This window comes from Lissotriton vulgaris, chromosome 6 (genome assembly GCF_964263255.1).
Source record: "Lissotriton vulgaris chromosome 6, aLisVul1.2, whole genome shotgun sequence".
Classification (NCBI taxonomy): domain Eukaryota; kingdom Metazoa; phylum Chordata; class Amphibia; order Caudata; family Salamandridae; genus Lissotriton; species Lissotriton vulgaris.
Genome location: NC_141694.1, coordinates 873,957,929 through 873,983,975, shown reverse-complemented (window position 1 = coordinate 873,983,975; position 26,047 = coordinate 873,957,929). Strand labels below are relative to the sequence as shown.

General features: G+C 43.7%; 1 protein-coding gene across 2 annotated transcripts in view; it reads right to left on the bottom strand.

Moving 5' to 3' along the window:
- Nucleotides 1-11,482: 11,482 nt before the first annotated feature.
- Nucleotides 11,483-26,047, bottom strand: part of LOC147708099 (uncharacterized) — a 958,668-nt gene continuing 944,103 nt past the window's right edge. For both annotated transcript variants that reach the window (XM_086926871.1, XM_086926872.1), the window contains exons 15-16: nucleotides 15,977-16,079; nucleotides 11,483-11,928 (exon numbers count right to left, since the gene is read on the bottom strand). In XM_086926871.1, coding sequence (XP_086782997.1) covers nucleotides 11,815-11,928; nucleotides 15,977-16,079 — 217 coding nt within the window. In that variant the 3' untranslated portion in view covers nucleotides 11,483-11,814. The remainder of the gene's footprint in view (nucleotides 11,929-15,976; nucleotides 16,080-26,047) is intronic.

The window sequence follows — 26,047 nt, the reverse complement described above, 5'->3', positions numbered from 1 at the left end:
GTAGACCCCTTCTGACCCAATAGGATTGATGAGGGGGATATTATAAAGCCACGCGGGGCCAAAAAAAACAAAAAAAAAAACGATTTTTTCGCCGTAGAGACGCGTCTTGGTACGCTAACCGGGCAGCTAACCGGGCAGCTAACCGGGAAGCTAACCGGCAGTGTAACAGGAGTCTGAGGAGAAGCTGATTGGCTGTTATCATTGTAAACAGTCTGGAGCGGCCGCCATCTTGTCTCTCTGTGGGATCGAGAGACAAGAGGTGGAAAAAAAAAGGTGTAAATGAATGAAAGGGGTAAGGCAGACCCCTCCTGAACCCCTAGGATTGATGAGGCGGCAATTAAAGTTCCCTGCGGGGCAAAAGAAAAAAAAAATTGAGATTTTTCGCGGTAAAGGTGCTTCCTGGTACGTTAACCGGGCAGCTAACCGGCAGCGTAACGGGAGTCCGACATATTGTGTTTTTTGAACGTTTGTGATATGTGCACGTGTGGATTTTGTCTAATTAAGGTTAAAAAAATATATATATATCTTTAAGCGTGTTCTGGCGCGCTTACGTTTTGGGTTTGGTTTGCGCTGCAGAGACGATACGTCACGGTTATGCGATGCATCATGAGGCGTCTCACGGGCTACGTGATACGTCACTTAATAAAGAATATATTTTACAGCTATAGATATTAGCTTTTAAAAAACCAATGAAATTCACAGAAAAAACCATAGGTTATAGACCATATATAGTTAGGAATTTGCATTTACAAAACCTTGAAAATTCACTGAAAAAACCATAGGTTATAGACCATATATAGTTAGGGATTAGCATTTAAAAAACCTTATTTTATTTGCACAAAACCATTGAAATTCCATATATAGTTAGTTGCACTAACTATATATCGCGGACCCGCAATCCACTGCTAATGATGTCACATATTACATCATTCATGACATGGTCAGTGACATCACTGATGACAACACCCAGTTACTGTATGTTTCTGTAAAGTTAAAATATGTCTTACATATTGAAGAATGAGTGGATGTATAAGTGTCTGGATGAAGGATTTAGTAGGTGCATGACTGACTGTATGAGAGAATGATTAAATGTGTCTCACTGAGTGTATGGGTTAGTGATTAAAGTGTCTTAATTTGGCAATCATTATTTATGTTGTTCTGTAAACTGCTGCATGTTTAAATCAGTAGCTATATCAGTAACTATATGGGTTATTGAATGGTTGCCCAAGTATTTGTATGGGAGACTGAGTATGTGTGTGGGTGGCTGGGAGGTGTATAACTCTGTGCATAGATGTGTGAGCAGTTGATTCCCTATGTGTATGGGTTCAAAAGTGCATGTAGAAACAGCTGTATGGACAGTTGACTGTGTGCATGAGTATATTGGTGAGTGAATGGATATCTCAGTGCCACATGTCAAAGTAAGTACATATGTAAAACACACTCCATGTGAGAGTTGACATATATAAATAACTGAACATAAGAGCCAGTGAATGTGTGAGTGGCTGTATGAATCATTGTGAACTTGTATCAAGGATTGTATAAGAGAGTAAATATGTGTTACTATATGTTTGAATAAGTAAGGTGTGTATAACTGTATAGTTGAGGAAATGGAGATGTGATTGATTCTTTCCATGACTGACTAGGTGTGTGAGTAACTCCATGGATGTGTGACAGTCTGTGAGTGCCTGTTTACACTGAGTGTATCTAAGGTTATATTAGAGTCTGAAGATGTATTATCACATAAATGATATCATCAGTGATGTAATCAGTAATGTCAAATGAGATGTCAGTGATGTCATCAGTGCTGTCATTTGAGATGTCATCAGTGATGTCATCAGTGATGTCATTTGAGATGTCATCAGTGATGTCATCCGTGATGTCACTGACCATGTCATGAATTATGTAATATGTGACATCATTAGCAGTGGATTGCGGGTCCGCGATATATAGTTAGTGCAACTAACTATATATGGAATTTCAATGGTTTTGTGCAAATAAAATAAGGTTTTTTGAATGCTAATCCCTAACTATATATGGTCTATAACCTATGGTTTTTTCAGTGAATTTTCAAGGTTTTGTAAATGCAAATTCCTAACTATATATGGTCTATAACCTATGGTTTTTTCTGTGAATATATATATATATATATAAACACGAACTCCGTTAAGTCCCGAAAACAACTCCAGAACACCAACGAAAACCGGACCCAAATGGATATTTTGCAAAAAATAATTTATTTCATCCTTCGTGCAGAAAACACACCGCCATGACGCGTTTCGGGAACTCCGCCCCTTGATCACATGACATGGTCCGACATTTCACCAATCATTTTAAAGTGCATTCATATCATCAGCTGACCCCTCAGCCTGTGGATATAAAAAACAGACTTCAGCCTGGTCCAGGTATGAATTCATAACATATCAGATGTCAAATTACAATTGATAAAATGTGGTCCGTATAAATTTAAGATACAACATGTATAAAGAGATAAACGTTTACAAGGAAGTTATTGCTCCTTTCCACCTAGTAAACTCTCTGTCCTCATATCCTTCTCATTTTGGTTTCCATTAATTGAATTGATTAAAATTTACAATCAATTAAAAGAATAAACTAACCCGTATATTTCATGTTAAAATCATGATTAAAAATATACAATTCATATATTCTGTGCAAATTTGCTCTATTTTGTGCAAATATCGCAAATGGAAACAAAACATCATTGTCTTTCCGAGGAACTCATGTTGAGGACCACTTTTCAAAATTGTGCCCAACGGGGCATAACACTCCCTGGAACCACTGCGTCCACACTGCTGTACAATAGTTGAAAGCTAATGCACTTTAAACTGCTTTAACAAAATCATAATTTTAATAAACAAAACCCATTACCTAGTGATTAAAATAACACTATACCCATCACCCTCAAATTGAGTTAAAAAAAGCTATCTTCATGTTCGACTTAGTTTCATTGATTAACAATTCACTTTGGCTCCCCTATGGTGTTGCAGTTAGTTGTTGCGAAAAAACCTCCCTAAGATTTTATGTTTGTATATCCTCAGTATAAACATGAGTGTAAATCTTCGGTTTGATTCAGACCGTTGGGGGTTTTAGAATTGAGCTCCAAGATGTACCGAGTCTCCAATACTCGCAACTGGGCCTCTCCATCACCACCTCTTCCAAGTGGCGGGACCATATCTATGGCGTAATACTGCAAACACCCTACATCACCCCCCTGGCATGTATTCACATGTCTGGCAACAGGGTACACCTCATCCTTGTTGTTGACTGCCCTGAGGTGCTGTAAAATGCGCTTGTGAACCTGCAACTTCGTGCTGCCCACGTATCGCAGGCCACAAGCGCATTCCAACACGTATACAACAAAGTCTGATCTACAGGTGATTTTCTTTTTAATTGTTATCACCTCACTGCTGAAAGGCGTTGTGTAGGTAGTACGACTCTTCCCTATCCTACACGCCTTGCAGACAGCACATTTGATGAAGCCCTTGCTCTTTCCTAGCCAGTTGTCATCAGCCACTTCAGGACTACTCCTCACCAACATATCGCTCATAGATCTGGCCCGACTGTAAGTTATGGCTGGTCTAGTAGCTAGGATCCCCCCAATCACCGGATCTCCCTTAACAACCTGCCAGTTCTTGCGAATAATGTTGTATATTTCTTTGTGCTGTCTGCTATAAGCTGTTATTAGTCTTGGTTGACCAGACTCCTTATCCTCTAGTGCTTGTGTTGGTCCAGCACCCAATGTCAGACTATGCTCAGAGGTTTTATTGGCACGTCTCATGGCACCCTCCACCATTTCTCTAGAATACCCTCTCTCAGTGAATCTTTCCCTGCTTGCATTTTGTGCTCTCGCACAGCTTTCACCTGTGCTACAAATCCTCCTGATCCTTAGCATTTCCCCGTAGGGAATGCTCCGAACCAGGTGGGCTGGGTGATGGCTAGTGGCGTGCAACACCGTATTGCCTGTCGTTTCTTTACGATGTAGATCCGTAACTATTCTACCATTGGCAATGCTCACCTCCACATCTAGAAAGGTAACTTTTGTGCTACTGATCTGACCAGTGAATCTTAAGTTCAAGTCGTTTATGTTAATATCTGATATGAACCTAGATGCCTCCTCCTCTGACCCCCTCCAAATAATGAAGAGGTCATCAATGAACCTGTACCAGGCTATGATGTTGTTAGCCATGGTACTTTCATACGCTCTCCCAAGGACCTGCTCCTCCCAATGCCACATGTGCAGGCACGCGTAGCTTGGGGAGAAGCAGGCCCCCATCGCAACTCCCCTTAGTTGTTGAAATATTTGTTTTTGAAACAAAAAAAAGTTGCTTTTGAGGCAGATCTCTGTCATCTCACTGATCATGTTGTTGTGTTGTAGCATGCAAGCAGGCCTGCGCTGCAAGAAATGTTTCACTGCCCCCAAGCCATCATCATGATTTATACTGGTGTATAAGGAAGTTACATCCAGCGTTAACAATAGGTAATCTTCCTCCCACACAATTGGTCTAATCTTATCCAAAAAGTCACCAGTATCCCTGATGTACGAGGGAAGAGCTCTCACGTGCTCCTGCAGGAAATGATCAATATATCTCGAGGCATTCTCAAATGTGCCCTGCCTGGCAGAGATTATAGGCCTGCCCGGTGGTTTGGATAGATTATTTTGAACTTTGGGGATCATATAGAAAACAGGGATTACTGGATAATTAGATTTGAGGAATTTCTGCTCATCCCCACTTAGTAATCCCATACCCTTCCAAGTATACAATTTGGTATGGAAAGCATCCCAAGCCTGTCTAGCTGTTTGCCAATCACTCCTACAATAACAGCTTCTCTCATTCAATTGTAGGAGAGCCTCCTCCATATACATTTGTTTCGGCCACAGGACAATGTTGCCCCCCTTATCTGATTGCTTAACAATCACTTTGTTATCACCTTGCAATTTTTTCATCAGGCTACCATAGGCATTGTTACTTTTCTTGTTCTTTATATCTTTTGCCATGGATGCCTGATGTAGTTCTTTCAAATCAGATATTACCAGATTGTTAAATACCTCTATATTATCCTAAATTGACACCGGGTTGAACGTTGATTTAGGCTTAAAACCTGTAGCCCCTGGAGCATTAGTTATCATCTGTCGTTCTACCCCAGTGTCCTCCAAAGTTCCACCTTCTCTGTTCAATTCTACCAAATCCACATATAGGTCAACCTCTCCTGCCAAACAAGGACCAGGGTCCAGATCAGTTCTGATGTTGTCCTGAGATGTCATGCGCGTTTTAGATTTATTCATCAAGAATAGTTTTTTAAGTTTCAATTTTCTTATATATTTAAAAAAGTCCATTCTGGTTCGCGCATAATCAAATGAGCATGGGGGGCAATATGTCAAACCCAGCGATAAAGTTTTAGTTTCACTGGTGGTTAAGTGGACATCTGAGAGGTTGATTATAGAAAGTTGTTTGTTTACTTGTGCATTCATTGGCGATTCCATCGTTTGCGTCCCCGGCCCCTCATTGGTGGTTTCACTGTGCCGGTTTGCTGCCCCACTTCTCCTCCGCCACTTGCGCTTGAGGTTGTGTTTTCGCCTGTTTTTGCACCTGCGGTATGTGATCTTAGGGTCTGTCTGCGGTCGTGTCGTAGGCACTCCACTTCCTGTCCTAACGACCGCTTGGTAAACCCCACCGCTTCGCCAGTGTTGCGTTGTTCATTCTCCGACTCACTACCCGGTACCGAGCTTAAGTTTGACTCCGATGTTGAAGGACTATTGCCCCTACTACCACTCTGTCCAGTACCTGTCGTGGGAGGTACGGCCGTTCCCTTAGGCTGGTCATATTTTTTCGAAAAGGTGAATATCCGGCTGTTTTGGTAATCTAATTTGTCCCTCTATATATATAGACATACAAATATGCATGCATCTATGATGTGTTCCATTCACTGCATCTCTATGCTCGCATCACATGTAGTGATAAAAACACAATAGTGGGGTTAGTTACCTTGAGTATCTTATTATTCTGATAAAGACATCTAACTGTAGATGTCTCACCTTGTTAATTTCTCCAGGTGCAAGAGACTGGATCTGGATCTGGAATCTTCAATAGCACTTGCCTCGCGCATTGACATGTGGTGCTGTGCAACTCCGCATCTGGTCCGTTTGTTCTGGATGTTATGTTGAGTGCTGGTATAATACCGTTGTCTCTTTATGTCTCAGTTCCTTTCTTTGTGCGCTTCCGACATGGATCCAGAGCTAGTAACACTGCCTCCTGACAGAACGTCCCCTCAAGAATATTGTTTTTCCAGAAAACTGTTTGCACAATTTAGCTATGGGCCCCAAAACTGGTTTAAACTGTGTTATGATTCTCAACCACCGATGTCTGTGACATAAACACATGAAGTCTGCCTGTGGTACTTCAGTTCCACACATGACAGTCTTGGGCGTGTTCTGTAAAATGAACCGTAAGGCAAGTTGAGACCATGTCACCAAACACTCCGAACTCTGGTAGAAGTTGCGGAAGCAGCCCCGGACCTGATCAAGTGCGCTGTTGCATCCCAGGACAGATCCCAAGATTTTGCCACATAGAACATCAGGAGTTGAGGTAAGTCAAACAAATACTTAAGAATCGAAGCACAGTTCTACATCCCACAATTCCCATTACTCAGACATGCAACATTCCTGAGGTGCTCTATGGAACGAGCACCACAAGAGCTTCCACTTGTCCTTGTTCTCCCTCATTGGACAGCTACAACAGACAAGCGCAGCTGTCTGAAAGAGGGCATTGCAGTTATTTTCAGTACAACACCAAATCCCTCTGGAGCCCCAAGGATTTGAGGTGGCAGTCTGTCGTAGACGAGTTGGTAGATCCATCCCCGAAGCACCACTCCATCTTCACCCAAGGTCAGACCTGCCCTCTAGCACAGTGCTGCCTGTTCCAGCACTAGCACAATGTCTGATGTTATCCCCGGTGCCAAGACCGTGTCACCAACGCCGGACCAGATCATTTTATTGGATGTGGAAGCTTAACCCCTCAACCTCAAACCACTTTCTTTTACTTTGTCTGATGCAGATCATCAGTTTTATGATCATAATGAGGGCAATATTTTTGAGGATCTAGAAGATGCCAGTAGGTTGGGTACCTCCCCAACCATCGACTTAAACTCACCTAAACTTATGGCCACTAAGATTCCGCCTCCTTGGCAACATTCATCTGGAAAGCGGACAAAGTACTGAACCTACCATTGCAAAAGGTAAAGACTAATGTGCAGATAGAGATTCCTAACCCAGCAGCTACCACTTGGGAAACTCTGCTTCCTCGCATTGAGGCCCAGATGTGCTTGTGGGCACTTGGGTGAAACCAGAACCTTGCCCACCAGTCAACAGACTGGTAGTAAGGTGGCTCAGACTGGCTCAAAGGGACCCATACTTCCTAATATTTTATCCCTCCTCAGAAAGCTTGGTGGTGCAAGCATGTTCCAGCTGCCAAAACTCCAACTGTTTTCTAATCACTCCACCTGACTGAGAATCCAAACAGATGGAAAGCTTTGTGAAACAGGTTTTCATAGTACTAGTCTTTTAATCCTTCCACACCCTATACCTCCTAGGTCTGTATTTGGGCACTGTGGCAGGGAGAGGTGGTTTTTACCAGCTGTCCCCGGGGATGTCAGACATACCCTACAATGTCTTATCCTCAACGGCCAAGAAGCAGCAAAATATACAAACTTACCAAGACACCACCCACTGCCTGGGTAGGGAGTCGTCACCAGCTGCATGCCACCCCTGGATCCACTCCAAGGCTTCTTATTGGACGTCCAGCAATCCCTACTAGATATGCAGTTGGATGGTTCGAAGCATGGTGGGGCAAGGCTGATTTAGCCCGCAAGAAATTTAAAGATAACAAAGCCTCTGATTGCTCTCTGGCCCTAGTTCAGCTATCTTGCCAGTTCCCTGAACAACAACGCCTCTTTGGAGGCTTCATCAGGGGATGTCTGTAGAGGCAGTTTCAATATAAGCCTCAGCAGCCACAGGCCACCCAGCCATTTCAGGGGAGAGGCCGGGGAGCTAGCCAACAATGTTCAGGCCCGCAGTGGCATTATTCTACCCAGACCACAAACCCACCCTTCTTGCAGCCGCTGCTCAAAACCTCTTTAATTTGTCCTTAGTGGCTCACAATCAGCAAGTAGGAACTCTGGTCACCTTTCTCCTCCCCAGATGGCAGAGCATCTCATCCGACCAATTGGGTGCTTCAGATCATAGAGAGTGGCTAATCCCTACCCTTTCTGTCCTATCTACAGGACGTGCCACCCATATCGCAACACCTCCTAGAGGACCACATGTCCATACTCTGCGAAGAGGTTCAGTCACAATTGCTGAGGGAGAATGAAGAGGGTCGCAGCACAATAAATCAGGACTGGAGGTTATTCCCATTATTTCCTGGTCCCAAAGAAGGGCAGAGGCCATCGCCTTCTGAACATCTTCCTTAGAAAGGACAAGTTTAAGATGCTCACCCTGGCCCAAGTTCTTTCTGCCCTGGATCCAGGAGACTGGATGGTGGCACTAGACTTCCAGAATACATATTTTCACATCCTTGTCCTGCAGTTCCAAGTGGGTCAACAGCACGTTCTGTTCCATGTGCGCACCTTTTGCCTTACCGATGCACCTCAGTTGTTGATGATGGTGTTGGTTGCTGCCCATCTGCGGAGGTTGGGAATATCAGTATTCCCATACTTCAATGACTGGCTACTCAAAATAGGCTTGCCTCAAAAATCTCAAACCACCAACAGTTGACGACCAATCTGTTAACATTATTGAATTCCTCCATTCATGTGCCGAAGTCACACCTGAAGTTTTTGCAGCGGCTCCCCTTCATTGGAACCACCCTGATAACAGTGCTTTTTTGAGCGCGCCCTCCACCTAAGAGTCCAGTACGTTCAGATTATGAATCTGATATTTTAACCCTTAGGTTGAGGCAAAGGCCAGAAATGGTGTTACCAAAGGTAAACAACTTGTTCTTCACTCTGCAATACATTCCTCCTGGGTTACATTTTAAAACTACTTGCTGAGAGATAGATGTATACCTAGATGTCTTTGGATAGTTGAGGGCTCTGCATTGAACGGACTGAAAGCCGTGCATCTGGGAATTCCCATTGATAATTCTAGCTGTAGATACTTCCAGACCCAAAATAAATCTCGAAAATGTGCAGTACCTCTCTTGTGCTGACACGAGGCACAATGGCTCCAAGACGACTCAGACACCTGATTCAGACCACACATATTTTTTTACCATCTTTCAGTATGTGTTATTCTTAGTTTGTAAGTCCCCACTGGATGATACTTTTGGAATCTTGCTATTGTGATACGCGACTCATTAACATTGGATTTGATGCACAGAACAGTGCTCATGGTGAATATCCAGTTGCAGAATGTGAGCTTTCTACAAGGTAAACACCAATATGTGCTGCACAAGGTCCCCACAGTTTGAAAACCCTATAAAACACCCCAAAATGTACCCTGCTTTACTATTCCTAAGGGTACCTTATAATTGCTGATGTTTCCCAGGTTCAATCAAAATGTCCATATTTGTTTATTCGGTGAGCTGCGAACTAGTCATGATGTTGGAGTGTGTACTTGGAAAGCATTCATTTAGTTTGTTTTTCTCTGCTATCACTTCCACATTAGTATGTTCAATGTCTGTGTTGTTTTTAGTAACCAATATCTCTTCCTCTACAACTGACCTTGCAACCAATCTTTGAAAGGTTTCAGTGTCTATTTTGGTCGACATGGATGTGTCTGAATCAGGGTGCCCTGCCCAATTTTAAATTCACTTCCAAAAATGCATATGTACCTGTTTTTTGGCCTATAGATTTCAATTAATTCAACACCACTAGCACCTTCCACTTTCAGCCAAATGCCCCTAAATGTAAATGTCAATATTTTAAACAATTTTAAAGAAAGACCCACACAGCGACAAGAAACATCACCTAGTTGGAATGATTGGTGGAAGTCTGTTAAATATATTATCGAGCTATAGACCAGAGGGTCACTATCTCAAGGGGTAGGCCTGAGTCGGGGTTATTTTGGAATTGGCTGGACGACCACCTGAGTGGAGACTAGATCATAGATCATGGCTTAAATTGGCTAGACCTAGACTTAACACACTTCCAATTATTAACACCTCTGGGTCAGCTCACGTTGAGTATAAACGGGTAATCCCCGTTTAGAATAATTCATCTGAGACCAGGATCAACATGCATCAAGCATTTTTGGAGTCGCAAACTGTGCAATTCCTTTATATCGTCCGTTTGCGATTCCAAAAATGATTTTTGAGATGCATCATTATTTTTTGTTGAAAATCGCTAATTTTGCGATTTTCCAAAATGCGATTGCATTTAAGGAATCGCAAATTTGCGATTCCTTAAATGCAATGCATCATTCTTAAAAAAAATTGCGAATTCAAAGATTGCAAGTGCAAATTACCACGAGGTTGAACCTCGTGGTAATTTACGAAAAATGTTTAAAATGCTCAAATTAGCATTTTAAACACTGTCATGTTACAGACACACATGTCCTTAGGACATGTGTGTGTGAAACATCCATTTTAAAATACATTTCAGGGGTGCAGGGGGGGGTCCTTTGGACCCCCCTGCACCCATGGAATGCATCAACATTTTGCGAATTCCAATTTGCGAATTCGCAATTACCATTGATTCCTATGAGCCTTTTGGCCCATAGGAATCAATGGGAATTGCGAAATCGGAAATTGGAATTCGCATAATATTTGCGATTCGGTAAAAATTGCGATTTTTACCGAATCGCAAATATTATGCACTTTCAATGATGCATCCCGTTTTGCGATTCCTTATTTGCGATTCGGTAAAAATCGCAAATTTGGAATCGCAAAACGGGAGTTTGATGCATGTGGGCATAAGTATCCACCAAAAGCTATTTGCGCCAGTGACGGACAGGTCGAGAGGTGGCAGTAGCTACGGAGGTCATATGAGGAAAAATAAATAAAAGACCCACACAGCTTTGCATTTCAAAACCCCAATATATCTTGCACAAAAACTTGAGTTCTCGGGGAGCTCCTGATCCTCTAGGGGCTCCAGTACTTTACTGCTCAAGCTTCAGAAATTCCATACAATCGAGCATTCTAAGGTATTGCACCAAGAATTTGGAATTCCCTGCCACCTGAAATAAGACGGAATAATTCCACGGCTTCCTTCAAAAGGGAAGTTAAAGAAAGTCTGATGTAGACATTTCTGGGCTAGATCCCCAGAAACCCTACGACTCGCTATTTTACACTTGTCTTTATTGAACTGTTATGATTGTTCGTTTCTTGTCTGGTAGTGCTATTGTTTCCACTTCCTATACCTTCCTAACTGCCAATCTGTGAAGCCCTCTGATAACCCATGTGTTCTAGTTTGCGCTATATAAAACATTTTAAATAAACAATTTAAATAAAACAAACTCGACTGCTTCCAGTGAGGCAGCAGAACTAGAGCTGCTTATTTATCTGTTTTACTATGCTGCTAAACAAACTTTGCATTAGAACATATGAGCAACAGTCATTAGGCAACAGTAACGATTAGGCCAAACTGGACCTTTTTTTGGGTGAGGTAAAAAACCTGTAAAAAGCCATTTTTCACTGACTAACAGACAGAAAGGTGTACTAACAAAGAGAAGCATCAACTAATTACATTAATACGTGCATGAAAACTAAATTGCGTGGATGGAATCTAAAGAATCCTTAAGTAGGAGAAAAATGTTTTTTTCTGCAGTTAAGGTGGCCTGGCGATGAAGACTGAATACTTGATTTAATGGCTGCCCTGAAGAGACTGTTCATCCTCTGTACTTTGTATGGATATGTAGCATGCTCTATGTTCTTTCTTGGCATAATTGGTCCAGTTGCTGCTTGCCCGTTTAGCTTCCTAAAACAGAAACGAATAAACATTTTAAATAATATGGCAATTGCAGTAAATCGGAAGAACACGGTTGTCCTGAAGGCTAGTTTGCATAGTTGAATGCATTCTGCTAGAGTGGTGCAAGGGATGAAAAGTGAGGCTGTGTGAGCACAAGAGAATACTTTTCTGCAGCTGTACAACTAACATATTTTCTCTGCTCCTGTCCTTCATAAAAATATCTCTTTAGTGTGGCTGCGACTTTTGAGAGAGGCTGCTGTTTTTCTTGCCTATTGTGTTTAATGTTCACAGCCAAGGCGAGGTGGACCATTTCAACCAATTAAATGGCGTATTCAAAATATAGCGTCAACTAAACCTTTTTTTTAGTCATTGGGTCTTGGGCCCTTATTTATGAGGCCTTGCGTCAGTTTTGCGCCGCCGGTGCGTCACTTTTTGTGACGCACCAGCTGCGTACAAAATGCGCCTAGTTGCGCCATATTTAAAAAGTGACGCATCTAGGTAGATGCGTCATTTTTTAAACCCCTGCGCCACATTATACCTGCGCCAGGTATAATGTATGCAGAGGGGGCGTTCCCCCGCAAAAAGCCTCGTAATAGTGACGCAGTGAAATCTATGAGATTTCACTGCGTCACTTTTAGGATGCTGTTGCGTCAAAATCTTGCGCCTGCCTCACAGCAGGCGTAAGACTGACGCAAGCCCTTTCACATGGGGCTTTCCCAATGTGAAAATACGCATTGCTGGAGTTGCGTAACTTTTGTGACACACTTCAGCAATGCGTCACTTTTGCGCTTACAGATGCGTCAGAAATACTGACGTATCTGTAAGTCCTTGCGACATGATGCGTCATACATTAAATATGACTCATCATTGGTGTCGCAAGGAGTGCGCAGTGAAAAGTGACGCATCGCTGTTTTCACGCAGCGATGCGCCACTTTTCATAAATGAGGCCCCTGGTGTATTTGATGCAAGTATTAACATGTGCGTTGCGTTTCTGTAGCATACCTTGTTCCTCTGAAGGGATATTGACTTTATTTCGTTTGTATCAGTTTACGAATGGATCAACATTAAAGTTACTCCACAAAACCGTGTAGATTTCAAAGTTCCAACCTCCTCTGAATCATGCTGGGTTCTATTAGCACTTTTACCATAAGGCAAGGCGTTCTTATTTTCAGACAAATCTTTATCGGAGTTTTGGTTTGGTTTACAGTTGGTCATTGTCATATTCTTGTTACTTGCAAAATCTGGTGTTCATTTTTTCTAACAAATGTACAATAGAAATATATAATAGAAATGTGGAGGAAAACATGTATGTAAACCAAGTTATATTGAGGTCAAATACCATTGATCAGTCCTGGAAATGAAAAACATATTGAGGGAACCCACACATTGATGTAATGAGGGCAGGAAAAAGAGTGTGACATCTTGAGGTCGGTGTAATGGGAAGCACAGTCCACTATCAGTCTGTCGGTACTAATGTTCTGTTTTTACAAACTATACCACAAAATACATTGACGAGGAAAGATGTGATAGTAAAGCTGTTATAGTTTATCTTACTTTACATTTGGTCCAATATGTGTCAGTGTATTTACAGAGCTTGCCCACTAGCCAGAGATCATTAGGTCATGTTTTCCAAGTAATAGCAACAAATATGATGCCAAAATCCGAGTCAGTCAATTATTTATTGACCTCTACCTGTCCCAACCAGACTTAAGAACCTGCATCTTGACTTTGCCTACAAAGGTTAATCGAATATTAATCTGTGTTTAGTTAGCATATGTACATGAACCAGTCACCTAAACTCCTCTCAAGAGAGGTGTTAAAGAAACTGGGTAACAGGGCAAAACCGCGAGGGCGCCAAAAAGTTGATTTGGCAAATGTTTATCGAATAGAAGTTTTGGTAAAGCCATGTTCTGATTCATCATGAATGACTGGATCCAGTCCAGAGCCTCGTGGCATACTCTCACAGCACAGTGACACTGTAGTAAAATAAAAGATCAATCGTATCAAACTCTCCTGATCCAATAACACTACAATGCCCACCCCACCATTTATGAGGTCTTCCAATATTGGCAAAACTGACCTAATGCCTAATCAAGGGCTGGCATGGACGAATAATGTAATTTGCCTTGAAATAACGTTTGTACCTGCATGTGTACTGCCTTCTCCGATGGTATAGCTCAATATTGAAGGTTTCAGATATGTACATGTCAGAGTAGCCCACATAAGAGATCAGGGACCACACTGCTGGCTAGAGCGGTAGATCAGTTGCTTTGTAACACCATAAGACAGGTGGGGAACGCAGCAAGGGTTCTGAACTCAGCAGCTGGCACAGAGTCTAATATGGACCTGTGCACTTCTGTTTTTTAGACTAGATATGTGAATTTAAGAGCTCATTTATGGGGCAGTGCAGCAAAGCACCTTGCTGCGCTGCCCTATGCCAACAGTGAAAGGGCAGGACTGCACCGTATTTAAGCAATACAGTGCATCCCTGTCCATTCTCCCTGCACTGGCGCTGTTTAGGCAGCCTAGCGCCAACGTATGCTCCCTTGCACCATGGTGCAAGGGAGCCTCAGTTGCAGACAGTATTGTTTTTGTGCAGGAAGGGGCAGTTTCCTGCACAAAAGCAATTCTAAGAGGCGTGTTCCTCTTTCCATGTGTGCTGCATAATGCAGCACACATGGAAAGAGGAAAAAACTGAGAAATAAACCTATTTCTCATTGTTACACCTCACCTCGGAATGCATATGGATGTAGCGCTTCCCCAGGTTTACATCCCTTTGTAAATCTGTGTAAGCGTCCAATACCATGGGAAAACCCACTGCAACGCCCATAAAAGGCCTCCCAGGTGCAGAGGAAGGCAACGCAGCAGTTTACGCTGCACCAACTTACTCAAGATTTATGAGGCCACTCAAAGCCAATCAGAGTGGCTTTGCATGGCTTCATGACTCAAAATGAGAGCTCTGCGTCCTATAAGTACCGCTTTATATGGTACAAAAGTGATGCAGGGCTCTCATAGATAAGCCCCTTAGTCTGACCTAGGGGTGAGGCTATTGCTTAGTATGATGCAAGTTCTCTCAATCTTAAAGAATGGTAGCGTAATGTAACCATAAGCTTTCTATTTTCAGTTTTGGATATTTTAGCTTCAGTGATAAATCATGTCAGTCTCATACAGTGCCTGGCTGTCCCTAGTCTTCTATTTTCAAGTGTAAGCATACTTAATCTATCACCAAGTGTATGTAGTGGCCACGTACACCCTCATGGATAAATACCTTGAGAATATATGTCCCCAGCTGTAAAAAGACAGCTTGTCCATCTAGTCTGTTAAACAATATAGGTTGAAGCCATTTCATCATGTTACACGTCCCCCTGCCTCCTGACGCGGGATAAACATTTTAAGGTGAATTAATCATAGGCTAGTCAGATCAGCCAGTCAAACCAGATGTACATATCTGAGCTATTCATAAGACCTAGAGTATAGACCTTGATGTGGGCTGGGCCTTGCACTATACGATGGTAGTGTGAAAAGAGTCTTAACCCAACAATTTAAATCACTTAGAATGTGGTAAATTCTGTGGTTAGTGGTATCTAAGCTACCAAGTACTCTATAAGGCTGTCATGAGACGTGATATAGGAGAAATAGATTAACAGGCACTTGATTGAAAATGTGGGGGCATATCAGCAAAGTCTCTGCATTCTTGGATTGATTGTGTCTTTATAGTCAATAGCCAGACCTACCTCCTTTCTCCTGAAAAAGTCTTGAAGAGTGATTATATAGCCTGGGGGAATTGGGTATATGTCATTAAAGGGGCACCTTCCTTCGCAATCAAATTTTATTGAGAACTAAATGCTGGGTTACTACAGTAATGAAACCAGACAATTATTGTTTGCTGATCAAGAGTTAAATCCGACATTTGAAAGCCAGTTCAGAGATCTGTGGTACAGGATACTTTTGAACTTTGTAGAAACATCTCTGGAGAGTTTGGATGAGAGAGTCATTGAGGAGAAAAAATTGGTAACACGTTATGTTCCAGTGATTGAAGCAGCATAAATATACATACCATAATAGGATTCTTCATAACAACCTCTTCCATGGTGAGCGGTACACTGCCCATTGCTTTAAAAGGACCACATTCACATATTTTATCTTTTTTCGTTATTACACTGCAAAAAAACACAAGTTTATCAATTAGAGGAAGAATTTAACGTAAAACTACATTTTTGATTTTATAGTGTGGTCACAAATACGTGAACTTCTGTAATCAATGCATCTTTGCAGTGCCTGAGCGCTAGCTACAGTCATATTATTTGGAAGGTCACATCGTTTACTTTCCCAGCCAAGTTCAATAATAACAGGAGTAACTATTACCAATCCTTTGGGACAATGCCACATATTAACCTCCCATTCTCATTCCCATTTCATAGCTCCTAATTGATCCAAACCTTTTTCTTAGCTGTTATGTGCCCTGATTCCCAATATTCATTTAACATATTAGTTTACTAGTCTGCACCAGTCTTGCTCGATGTTTTGAAGAACACATGCCAACTAATCACCTATTTTGGTGCACCCCTATAATGGGATCCTGAGGTGTGTAGGAACACCTTGGAGATGTTTTTTTTATCATACATATGTTCAGCAATTGGAAGTGTGTTCCTGAAGCTGCGTTGGTAACTAGGGCTTCCGTTTTTATGGATGGGCAGAGGAGAACAATTGCGTTTCTAGCTGAGGAGAAAAATGTCAGATTGTCATGTGGAAAGTGGAAGGAGTTGATAAGAGAGATTTGTGCTGATGAAGATGGACCGTATTGGACTTCAATATTTGAGGGGTTTAGCATGAATGACAATGCCATTGATCACAATGAACCAATATGAGGTCTGCGGCTCTTGATAAGGTATAAAAGTCGCCACATATTTTAATGTTGTTAGAAAAGAGGTGGTATAGGAATCTAAAGGCAGAGATAATATTGCTGAGGAAAAGGTGTAAAGTAAGTAGAGGAGCGTGCCATGACAAAGCTACCTGGAGAGACCTAAAATTAGAGGGATGGGTGTTGGTGTCTTTAAGTTCAGTGAACATTTGTATGTGTAATCCTGCAGGCACCTGATGCTTTTGCGTTGGAAACTCCTAAATTAGCATTCCTGAGGAGCATGCCAGCTCAAATGGATTCACACAAAAGGAAAGAAAATTATAGTTAATTTAGGAATACTGTACAGAGTCAATGTAATATCTTGAGGCGAAATGGCATAAATTTGAGATTCTGCTCTGTGTTCGAATACCCTGAAAGATTCTTGTAGTTTCATTACACTAAACATAATTTGTTATATAAGGGATAAAGTACCCCCAGCTGTACATTATAATTATATTATAAGTGACCGAGGAGGTCAATGGCCGAGTTCCTCTATAAGGTTATGTAACTAAGAGGTGGCTGGTCATGTACGCCAGGGGGTACTTTATCCCATATAATACATGGACACACCCTCACCTTTCCCACAAATCATTTAAAAAACTTGGTGCATAGCTCTTTCATATGAAAGAGCGACCATGTTTGCAAACATGAAGGATAAAAAGAAAACCTCGAGTGCAAAATTAAAACACATCAAAAACCTGTTAGATACTTGTTGCACACAGATATTAGAAACAGTTTAATACGAGCCAATAAAAAAAAGCAGTTGCTTGGAATGTGTAGAAACCTGCAGAAAGATTCATGCTTTTCTCTAAGGAGTGTCTAAAAGAAACAAGTTCTCTCTGTTTATCATTGAAAGGTAGAAAAATAAAGCGCAAGAGAGACAAACTACATTGTTTTGGTTTTAAAAAACAGCTGCTTCAATTGTGTTCCATAATCTGACCTGCCTTTCGCCTCAGCTAACAGCTCTGGCAGCAGGCATTGCAAGTCAGATCTTGTCTTCAATAACTTATTACAGCTGAGGTCTGACATCTTTTCTTTATAATTGGCGACTTTGTGTGTCACAAGTAGCCTAATATAAAAGGGATAATGTATACTCTGTTGAACATTTTAAGGATATTGCAAGTCATCGAGGAGTTCCATGCCCATATAGAAGAACGAGGCCAAAGGCCAAGTTCCTTTATAAGGTTATGGAACTCTGAGGTGACTTGCAATATCCTTATCATGTACGGCAGGGGAGACTTAATCCAATATAACAAGTGGTCACACCATCACTTCTCCCACAAACCACTTAATACCTTGTTGTATAGCTCTTTCATATGAAAGAGAGAGCATGCTTGCCACGTGAAGAATAAAAATGACACCTTTAGTGCAAAATTATACTCATCAAAAATCTGTTTGATATTTGTTGCAAAAAGATATTAGCGGCGTTCACTACAAGTCAGTTTAAAGAAAAAAGCGGCAATAGTTCTGAATGTGTAGAAACATTCAGAAAGATTCTAACTTTTCTATAATCATATAAGGAATGCAATATAAAATCAAGTGCATTCTGCTACTCACTTTAAGCTGGAGAAATAGACTGTTGCTTTAACCCCTTAACTGCTGCCCCCACCCCTCTCCCAAAACAGAGCCTTTTTTTGGGCTATTTGGGCTGGTTTGCGCTCAGGGTTTTTTTCCACATAAGGTATCCACCCAACAATTACCCCCAGATGGGGGTAATAATCCACATCTGCACCCTGAGGGGCAGAAATAATGTTGCCATATAAAGTTTGGGTGGGGCATTGCCATGACCTGGTAGGCCGCCCCCTATCCCCTAGTTTTATTTTTTATAAATCCCTTGTGTCTAGTGGGCTTTTTGCCACCCGGGTGGGCAGATCGGGGGTAATTACCCAGGGGGGCAATAAGGATGACATTTATGACAGAGGATTAAGGGGATGCTTCCACTTTCCTTAGTGGCTAGAGGGTGTATCCCTGCTTGGTGATCCCTCTCTTGTGGCAATTCCCAAGTAGGGATTCACGGGGCAGGGGAAGAATTAACAAGCACTGGCGTTGCCAATAGGTCTCGCAGTAGGAAAGTTGGTGCTATTACAATTGCAAATAACAATGCCTTTTATTTTTGTTTTCATTTTAAAAACATAAAGGGCTTGGTCATTTACAAAACCAATAGCTCCAACTTTCCTACTGCGAGACCTATAGTGCGCTGCACAGTGTGGGTGTGAGTGGCGTTGCGTGGGTGAGTGGCGTTGCGTGGGTGAGTGGCGTTGCGTGTGTGAGTGTTGTTGCGTGGGTGAGTGGCGTTGCGTGGGTGAGTGGCGTTGCGTGGGTGAGTGGCGTTGCGTGTGTGAGTGGCGTTGCGTTGTGAGTGGCGTTGCGTGTGTGAGTGGCGTTGCGTGTGTGAGTGGCGTTGCGTGTGTGAGTGGCGTTGCATGTGTGAGTGGCGTTGCGTGTGTGAGTGGCATTGCGTGTGTGAGTGGCGTTGCATGTGTGAGTGGCGTTGCGTGTGTGAGTGGCGTTGCCTGTGTGAGTGGTGTTGCGTGTGTGAGTGGCGTTGCGTGTGCGAGTGGGGTTGCGTGTGTGAGTGGGGTTGCGTGTGAGTGGGGTTGCGTGTGTGAGTGGCGTTGCATGTGTGAGTGGCATTGCGTGAGTGAGTTGCGTTGCGTGTGTGAGTGGTGTTGCTTTGTGTGAGTGGCGTTGCGTGGATGAGTGGCGTTGCATGTGTGAGTGTTGTTGCGTGGGTGAGCGGCGTTGCGTGTGTGAGTGGCGTTGCGTGTGTGAGTGGCATTGCGTGTGTGAGTAGCATTGCGTGTGTGAGTGTCGTTGCGTGTGTGAGTGGCGTTGCGTGGGTGAGTGGCGTTGCGTGGGTGAGTGGCGTTGCGTGGGTGAGTGGCAAGTTGGAAGTTCGGTGGTATTATATTTACATAAGGCAGAGTGAAGTTCCCTCCTAATTCTGGCATATAAACATATATTCCCAGCATAGGTTTTATTTCAAATGCAGTGCTACGATGAATGAGCGCCAGGTCTGCTGGTGTTTCGAAAACACTGGCTGATTGAGTCTTGGTGTCAAAAACAACTGTGTAAAATGCTAATAATTTAATTCACTTGTGGTGGGTGCTGCACAGATGATGAGACAACAACAAATACACGTCTGCGAAGAACAAAGCTCTAGAAAGACCCTGAAAAGAGAGGCGACCCTGAGTCAGCTTCTTCAGCACAGCAAAGGACAGTTGACTTCCCCACACTGGCAGATCTTCAGGCACTGCCGACTAAGGGGTCATTCAGCTGCTGCTGCAGGATTATACGAAAGACATCCCTGCCTGCTTCAGAATACTACCAGGGAACCCTTGAACTCGGATCTCTCTTTGGAGAAATCAAAGGCACAAACTGATCACGGTGAAACATCCTTGGCGAGCTCGAGAACAAGATGAAATCGAGTCAGAGACCTTGGCGAAAACAAGCTCTTGGCATTGCTAAGATTAGGGGGGGGGAGAAATGCGGCTCGGGAGCAAATGGTAACGAGCGTGTGAATGGGAAGAGCCGTGGGAGGTGGGAGGCGAAGTCGGAAAGTACGAAGTGCAGGCGGGGGGCGGGAAGTGGAGCCTTTGAAGTGTGTGTGGCTTTCATGTGGAGTTCTGGGTGGGGTGCAGCCTGCGTGAGGGGGTGGTTGGTGTGGTTGATGCATAGATACCGGCCTCTATCTGGTTGGTAGGTGTGCGGGCAGGTGCAGGTGTCATGAAATCGGATGTGACCGTGTCCCTGCCTACCTACTCTGGAAATCGGAATGGCCAGAGGGTGGGGAGTGTGGGCCTGGAGGGGTTTGCCGGTGATGGGCAGATGAGTCACTGCTGTGGATGAGCTGTGCCAGCGTCCCGGAGATAAGCATTAACCCTTCACTGCCCAGGGCTGCACGAGGAGGATACTGCCAGTGGCGGGAGGCTGCGAGAGTGGATAGCAGTAGAGAATCGAGGTCTGCTGCGGGGGCACTCAGTGGTGGGCGAGGGGAAGTTGAAAGTTCTGCGCAGCACGCGTGCCTCCGCCTCGAAGCGCTTCCTGCCCTCGGGCAGGCTGTGTTTTGTCCCCGTCGCGCGCTCTGGCCCTGGTCTCGGGAAGGCCCGGTATGAATGGATAGGAGGAGGGCACTGTCACAGGCTTGTGAATGGACCTATCGATTATCAGTGACGCTGCTTGTGCTGACGTCTGGCACCGCTTCATTCACCCTGTAGAGCGGTCTCGCGGCTCGATGTGGTGCATCCCGCGCACTCACGTCTGAGGAGCGCCAAGAACAGTCAATCAATGCGAGCTACGGAAACCCTGGAAGCAGCAATGATCTAGGTATTGAGTCTGCACTACACACACGCAGCTGTGCGCGCAGGAACAATGCCACAGTCCTGCCCCCGCCCAAGTCTCTGATGGTAATAAAGAGTTGAAATGAATCCATATTTCTTTAGTTTTCCATGCCCGTCTTGCATGGTAGGGTGGTGATAGCTACACAGTCCTGCCCCCGCCCAAGTTTCTGATGGTAATAAAGAGTTGAAATGAATCCATATTTCTTTAGTTTTCCATGCCCGTCTTGCATGGTAGGGTGGTGATAGCTACACAGTCCTGCCCCCGCCCAAGTCTCTGATGGTAATAAAGAGTAGAAATGAATCCATATTTCTTTAGTTTTCCATGCCCGTCTTGCATGGTAGGGTGGTGATAGATACCCATTCCCCCTGACGGTTGTAAGTCTGAGAACTGTGCTGGCAGAGGCTGACGGGTGACATATTCTGAACCCTAGGAAGCCGCTCTCAGGGCAAGGCTGTGTTTGCGGGGAGAGAGAGGGGATGTGCTGGTGTGGGAGGGGGGAGGTGCTGGTGTGGGAGGAGTGCTGCTAGGGCAAGGCTGTGTTTGCGGGGAGAGAGAGGGGAGGTGCTGGTGTGGGAGGGGGGAGGTGCTGGTGTGGGAGGAGTGCTGCTAGGGCAAGGCTGTGTTTGCGGGGAGAGAGAGGGGAGGTGCTGTTGTGGGAGGGGGGAGGTGCTGGTGTGGGAGGAGTGCTGCTAGGGCAAGGCTGTGTTTGCGGGGAGAGAGAGGGGAGGTGCTGGTGTGGGAGGGGGGAGTTGCTGGTGTGGGAGGAGTGCTGCTAGGGGAGGAGAAGCCCTGGCCGTGAATGCGCGTGCATGTTTGCTCACGTGATTCACGTGAACTGCAAGAAAAAAGCGGGGCTGAAAGCCCTTGGTTTGAAGAGGATTTTGCCGACTTGAATTCTCCCCATTTCCCATTCCTGCGGAATGGTAAAGGCGAGACCTAAAAAGGGGGATTCTCTCCTTTCCAACGTTACCTCAGCTAAGCAAATCAGTGCGCCAGGTGTTGTGATAAGCCTCCAATCACTGATTCAGTGAATGTAAAGCAAGCCTGTCTCATTTCCCTGCAGCCTGAGCTGAAGATACTAAAGTAAACCCTCACCAGAGGTGCCTTTCTAACCCTCCTCAGTGTCGGCCAACAGCAGAGAGACACACTGGGGAGGGAGTGCGACCAACGGCCGCACTTGAGGGGTTAAACAGCTCCTCGTGACCTGTCCTGCCTTTCACCATGGCTGCTGGTAGCAGGCATTCAGATGTCAAACCTCAACTGCAATAACTTATTACAATCGAGTTTGGATGTCTTTTCTTTATAATCGGCTACCGGGTGCATCGCAAATTGCTGATTGTAAAGGAATTACAGACAGGCATTTATTCCAGGGATTACAGAATCCCATGCATTATAAAGTAATTAATGGTTCGATCACACACAATAAAATCTAAAATGTTTAGCGTTATTACCAAACACCCCATAAATGATTTTAAAAGAACGTATTTGTTGAAATTGTGGTGAAGACCTATACATTCATTAGATTCAACTTCAAGCAATTCACGAACAGCAGATTCACTAGGATTCATAATATGTGGGTTACAGGTAGATGCAGTTTAAAGGGGTCTAAGGAGTAAATACATGAAATGATCTATGTTAATTACACAAACATAATTAGGAGGTCAGTCCAAATGAGAACAATATTTGCATGGGTCCCAGATTGTGTCGTGTTTATGAAGCACCCCTTGATTCGAATAATAGTTTCACAATAAAGATACGGCTAGTTGTGTGATGTATTAACTCAGATAAAGGGAGAAAATCTGCAAAACTACAGTGCAGTGCTTTGCTGCTCACAGCGATCAGTAGACTTGTGAGAAATTGGGCTGTTGGTTGACTGGGGTGTGAGCCCTGGTCAAGCAAAAGCCACAGTCCCTTGCCCGGTGAACTGCAAAGAGTCCTTAAATTAACCTTTGCTTAATCCTGGGTAGCTTGGCACAAAAAGCAGTCAGGCTTAACATAGAGGCAATGTGTAAAGTATTTATGTAGCACACAAACTGTAATCAAGTGAAAAACTAATAGAAAAAAAATCCCAAACCAATTTCGAAAAATAGAGTACATTTAAATACATTATTTAACATCAAAATGACAAATATCCAAGCAGTAGAAGTGGAGTTATGAATTTTTATAGATTAAGGTTCAAGATAGCGCCTCAGAAATCAAATCGCCAACCGCTGGTATCTAGTCACTAGAGGCCTGGTCAAAGTTGAAAGTTAAGGCCAATCACAATGGAGTGCGGTCTGGATACAAGAAGAGGATTGGGCCCAGTCAGGGCTTACCTTCAGCCTGAGAAAAATTCTTGTAGAAACATGCCTGAGAAGGTATAGTTCAGGGAGCAAGTCTGCAGGAAGTGTCCAAGGAGGGAGCTTCTTCATCGGCGCTGAAGATTTCTCCATTCAGACTTAGACGCTGAAATGGGAGTTGAAAAACTCGGAGTCAATCCCTGACCGGCAAGGCACCTTGGGTGGATAGGTGAGCAGGTTGGTCCCGATCTCCTCCTGACATTTTTTGGGCACATTTTGTCAGTCCTAAGTTTTGGAAATTGGCCATATGGGCACACTTAGCGCCACAACCAAATGCTGAGGACTGGTAGGACACCTCTTAGTGGTTCAGGACTCACTCAGGCTTGGTCCAGGTGCGGGCGCAAGATGGTGGGAGCCTGTTATGACTATGTGGCTCTGAACATAAGGCTAGCAGACTAGCCCTTGGAGTCAATTCTAGTAGTCATGGGTACAGATGTAGATGCAGGGCTCAACAACAGGGCTTGGCTCAGAGGGTTCAAGGCAGGCTCTAGGCAGCAAAGCAGTCCTACTAGGTACAGCAGCAGTCTGGCAGAATGCACAGCAGGTAACAGCAGCAGGCAGTACTTTGAGAGTCCTTCTGCAATTCCAGTAGTAAACTGAAGAGTGGGTCTGAAGGTACTATTTTTATACCCTGGTGCCCTTCTTCTGAAGGTGGGAGACGCTTCTGGAAAGGTTCTTTGAAGTGCATGGAATTTCCTGACTCCTCTGGCTGCAGTGAGACTATATGGTTGTTAGACACTTTATGGCAGAGCACAGGCAATTCAGGTGTAAGTAGGGCTGTGCTCAGCTCCAACCTCCTCCCCCATTCTGTCTGCAGGTTGCCCGTCGAGGCTCACCTAATCCCTCTATAGTGTGACTGTCTGGGAGTAATTCACAAAGTCTGTGAGCTACACCCAGTCATGTGACCCAAGACAGGCTGCAGCCACAAAGGGCAGAAAAATACCACATTCCTAATTATAATGAAAAATCCGATTGTACAATTAAATGGTGCATATCTTTATAATTTCATAGGTATCAAACATGACCTATCTATCAGCTCCCAATTGGAAATTACAGCTTATTAAATGTTATAAGAAATCCCCAATGTTGTCCTATGGGAGGGATATGCCTCACAGTAGTGAAAAATGAATTTAGAAGTATTTCACTGCCAGGACATGTAAAACTTAAAAGTACATGTCCAGCCTTTTAATTACACAGCACCCTGCCCTATGAGCTACTTAAGGCCTACCTTAGGGATGACTTATATGCAATAAAAAGGGAGTTAAAGGCTTGGCAAGGGGGTTTAAATGCCAAGTCGACATAGTAGTTTACAGCTGCATTCAGGCTGCGATGGCAGGCCTGGGACATGTTGTAAGGTGCTACTAAAGTGGATGGCAATAAAGGTGCTGCAAGCCCACTGGTAGCTTTTAATTTTACAGGCCCTGAGTGTATGGTATTCCACTCTACAAGAGACTTATAAGTAAATACAAGATGCCAATGAGGTATACACCAATTTAATCATGTTTTAGGGAGAGAGCACAAGCAAATTAGCACTGTTAGGCAGCGGTAAAGTGCACAGAGTCATAGACCAACAGAAATGAATTCAGCAAAAAGTGGAGGGTAATCAACAAAACATTTGGGGGTGCTCCTGCAGAGAGGGACAAGTTCAACAACTCTTGTGTGAAAAGGCTTCGGTGTATTAATCAGATTCTATGCCCTCAAAGTTATGCAGAAAGATAAACTTTGGGTTAATTAAATTGGTCAGTTTAAAAGTCTTGTGACTTTATCAAGAATGGTTGTCCAGAAGATCTGGAAAGTTGGATACTTCCAAGTGTTGTGATGAAAGGTGGCCTCAGCTCTGTGTCACTAATGTAAACAAGGGAGGAGTAATGTCCCATTTTAAAGGGTCTTGACTGTGTGTAGTATATCCTGTACAGATTCTTAAACTGAAAAAAATCAAAAAAGAAAAGTCGAGCTGAGATGACTATTTCATGTGTGGACATTTGAGGTGCTGCGTCAATCTTTGTCTCACAGAATACTCGCATCTTCCTCACAGGTTACTCTTAAGTCTGAGAACGAATCAGGCAAGTTAATAATCAGGTACCTATAAATACAAGTAGTCCTCTTATCCTCTAAAGCACCCATTGAGAGCTTGGCCACAGCATCTTTCAGGGAGGGAGAGAAGTGGCCTAACAGTAGATATCAACAGAACTGGTACTTGGGTTGAGCAAAATCGTGCTGCAAGTCTGGGAACCTGTGGAGGTAGGATTGAGGAAGCACATCTTTCCGTTGTTAGAAGCATCTGAGGCCTCCTCCTGTGAAATCTTGAAGGGGGGGCCACATGAGCCAGGATTGTCCCCAACCAAAGCGTGGTGCTCCTCACAATGGAAAAAGAGGAGGACATGGTACTGTTCTTCTGTATGTCACATAAAAGGAATGCAAACATATGGTAGTAATTAAAGCCCAAATTCCATTCTTAAGACAACCACAAAGAGGTAGTCCCAGTTGAACAAATCGACTTCCTTCTCGAAATCTAGTGAAAGTGTCAGCAGCTAGGTAAGGTGACTTG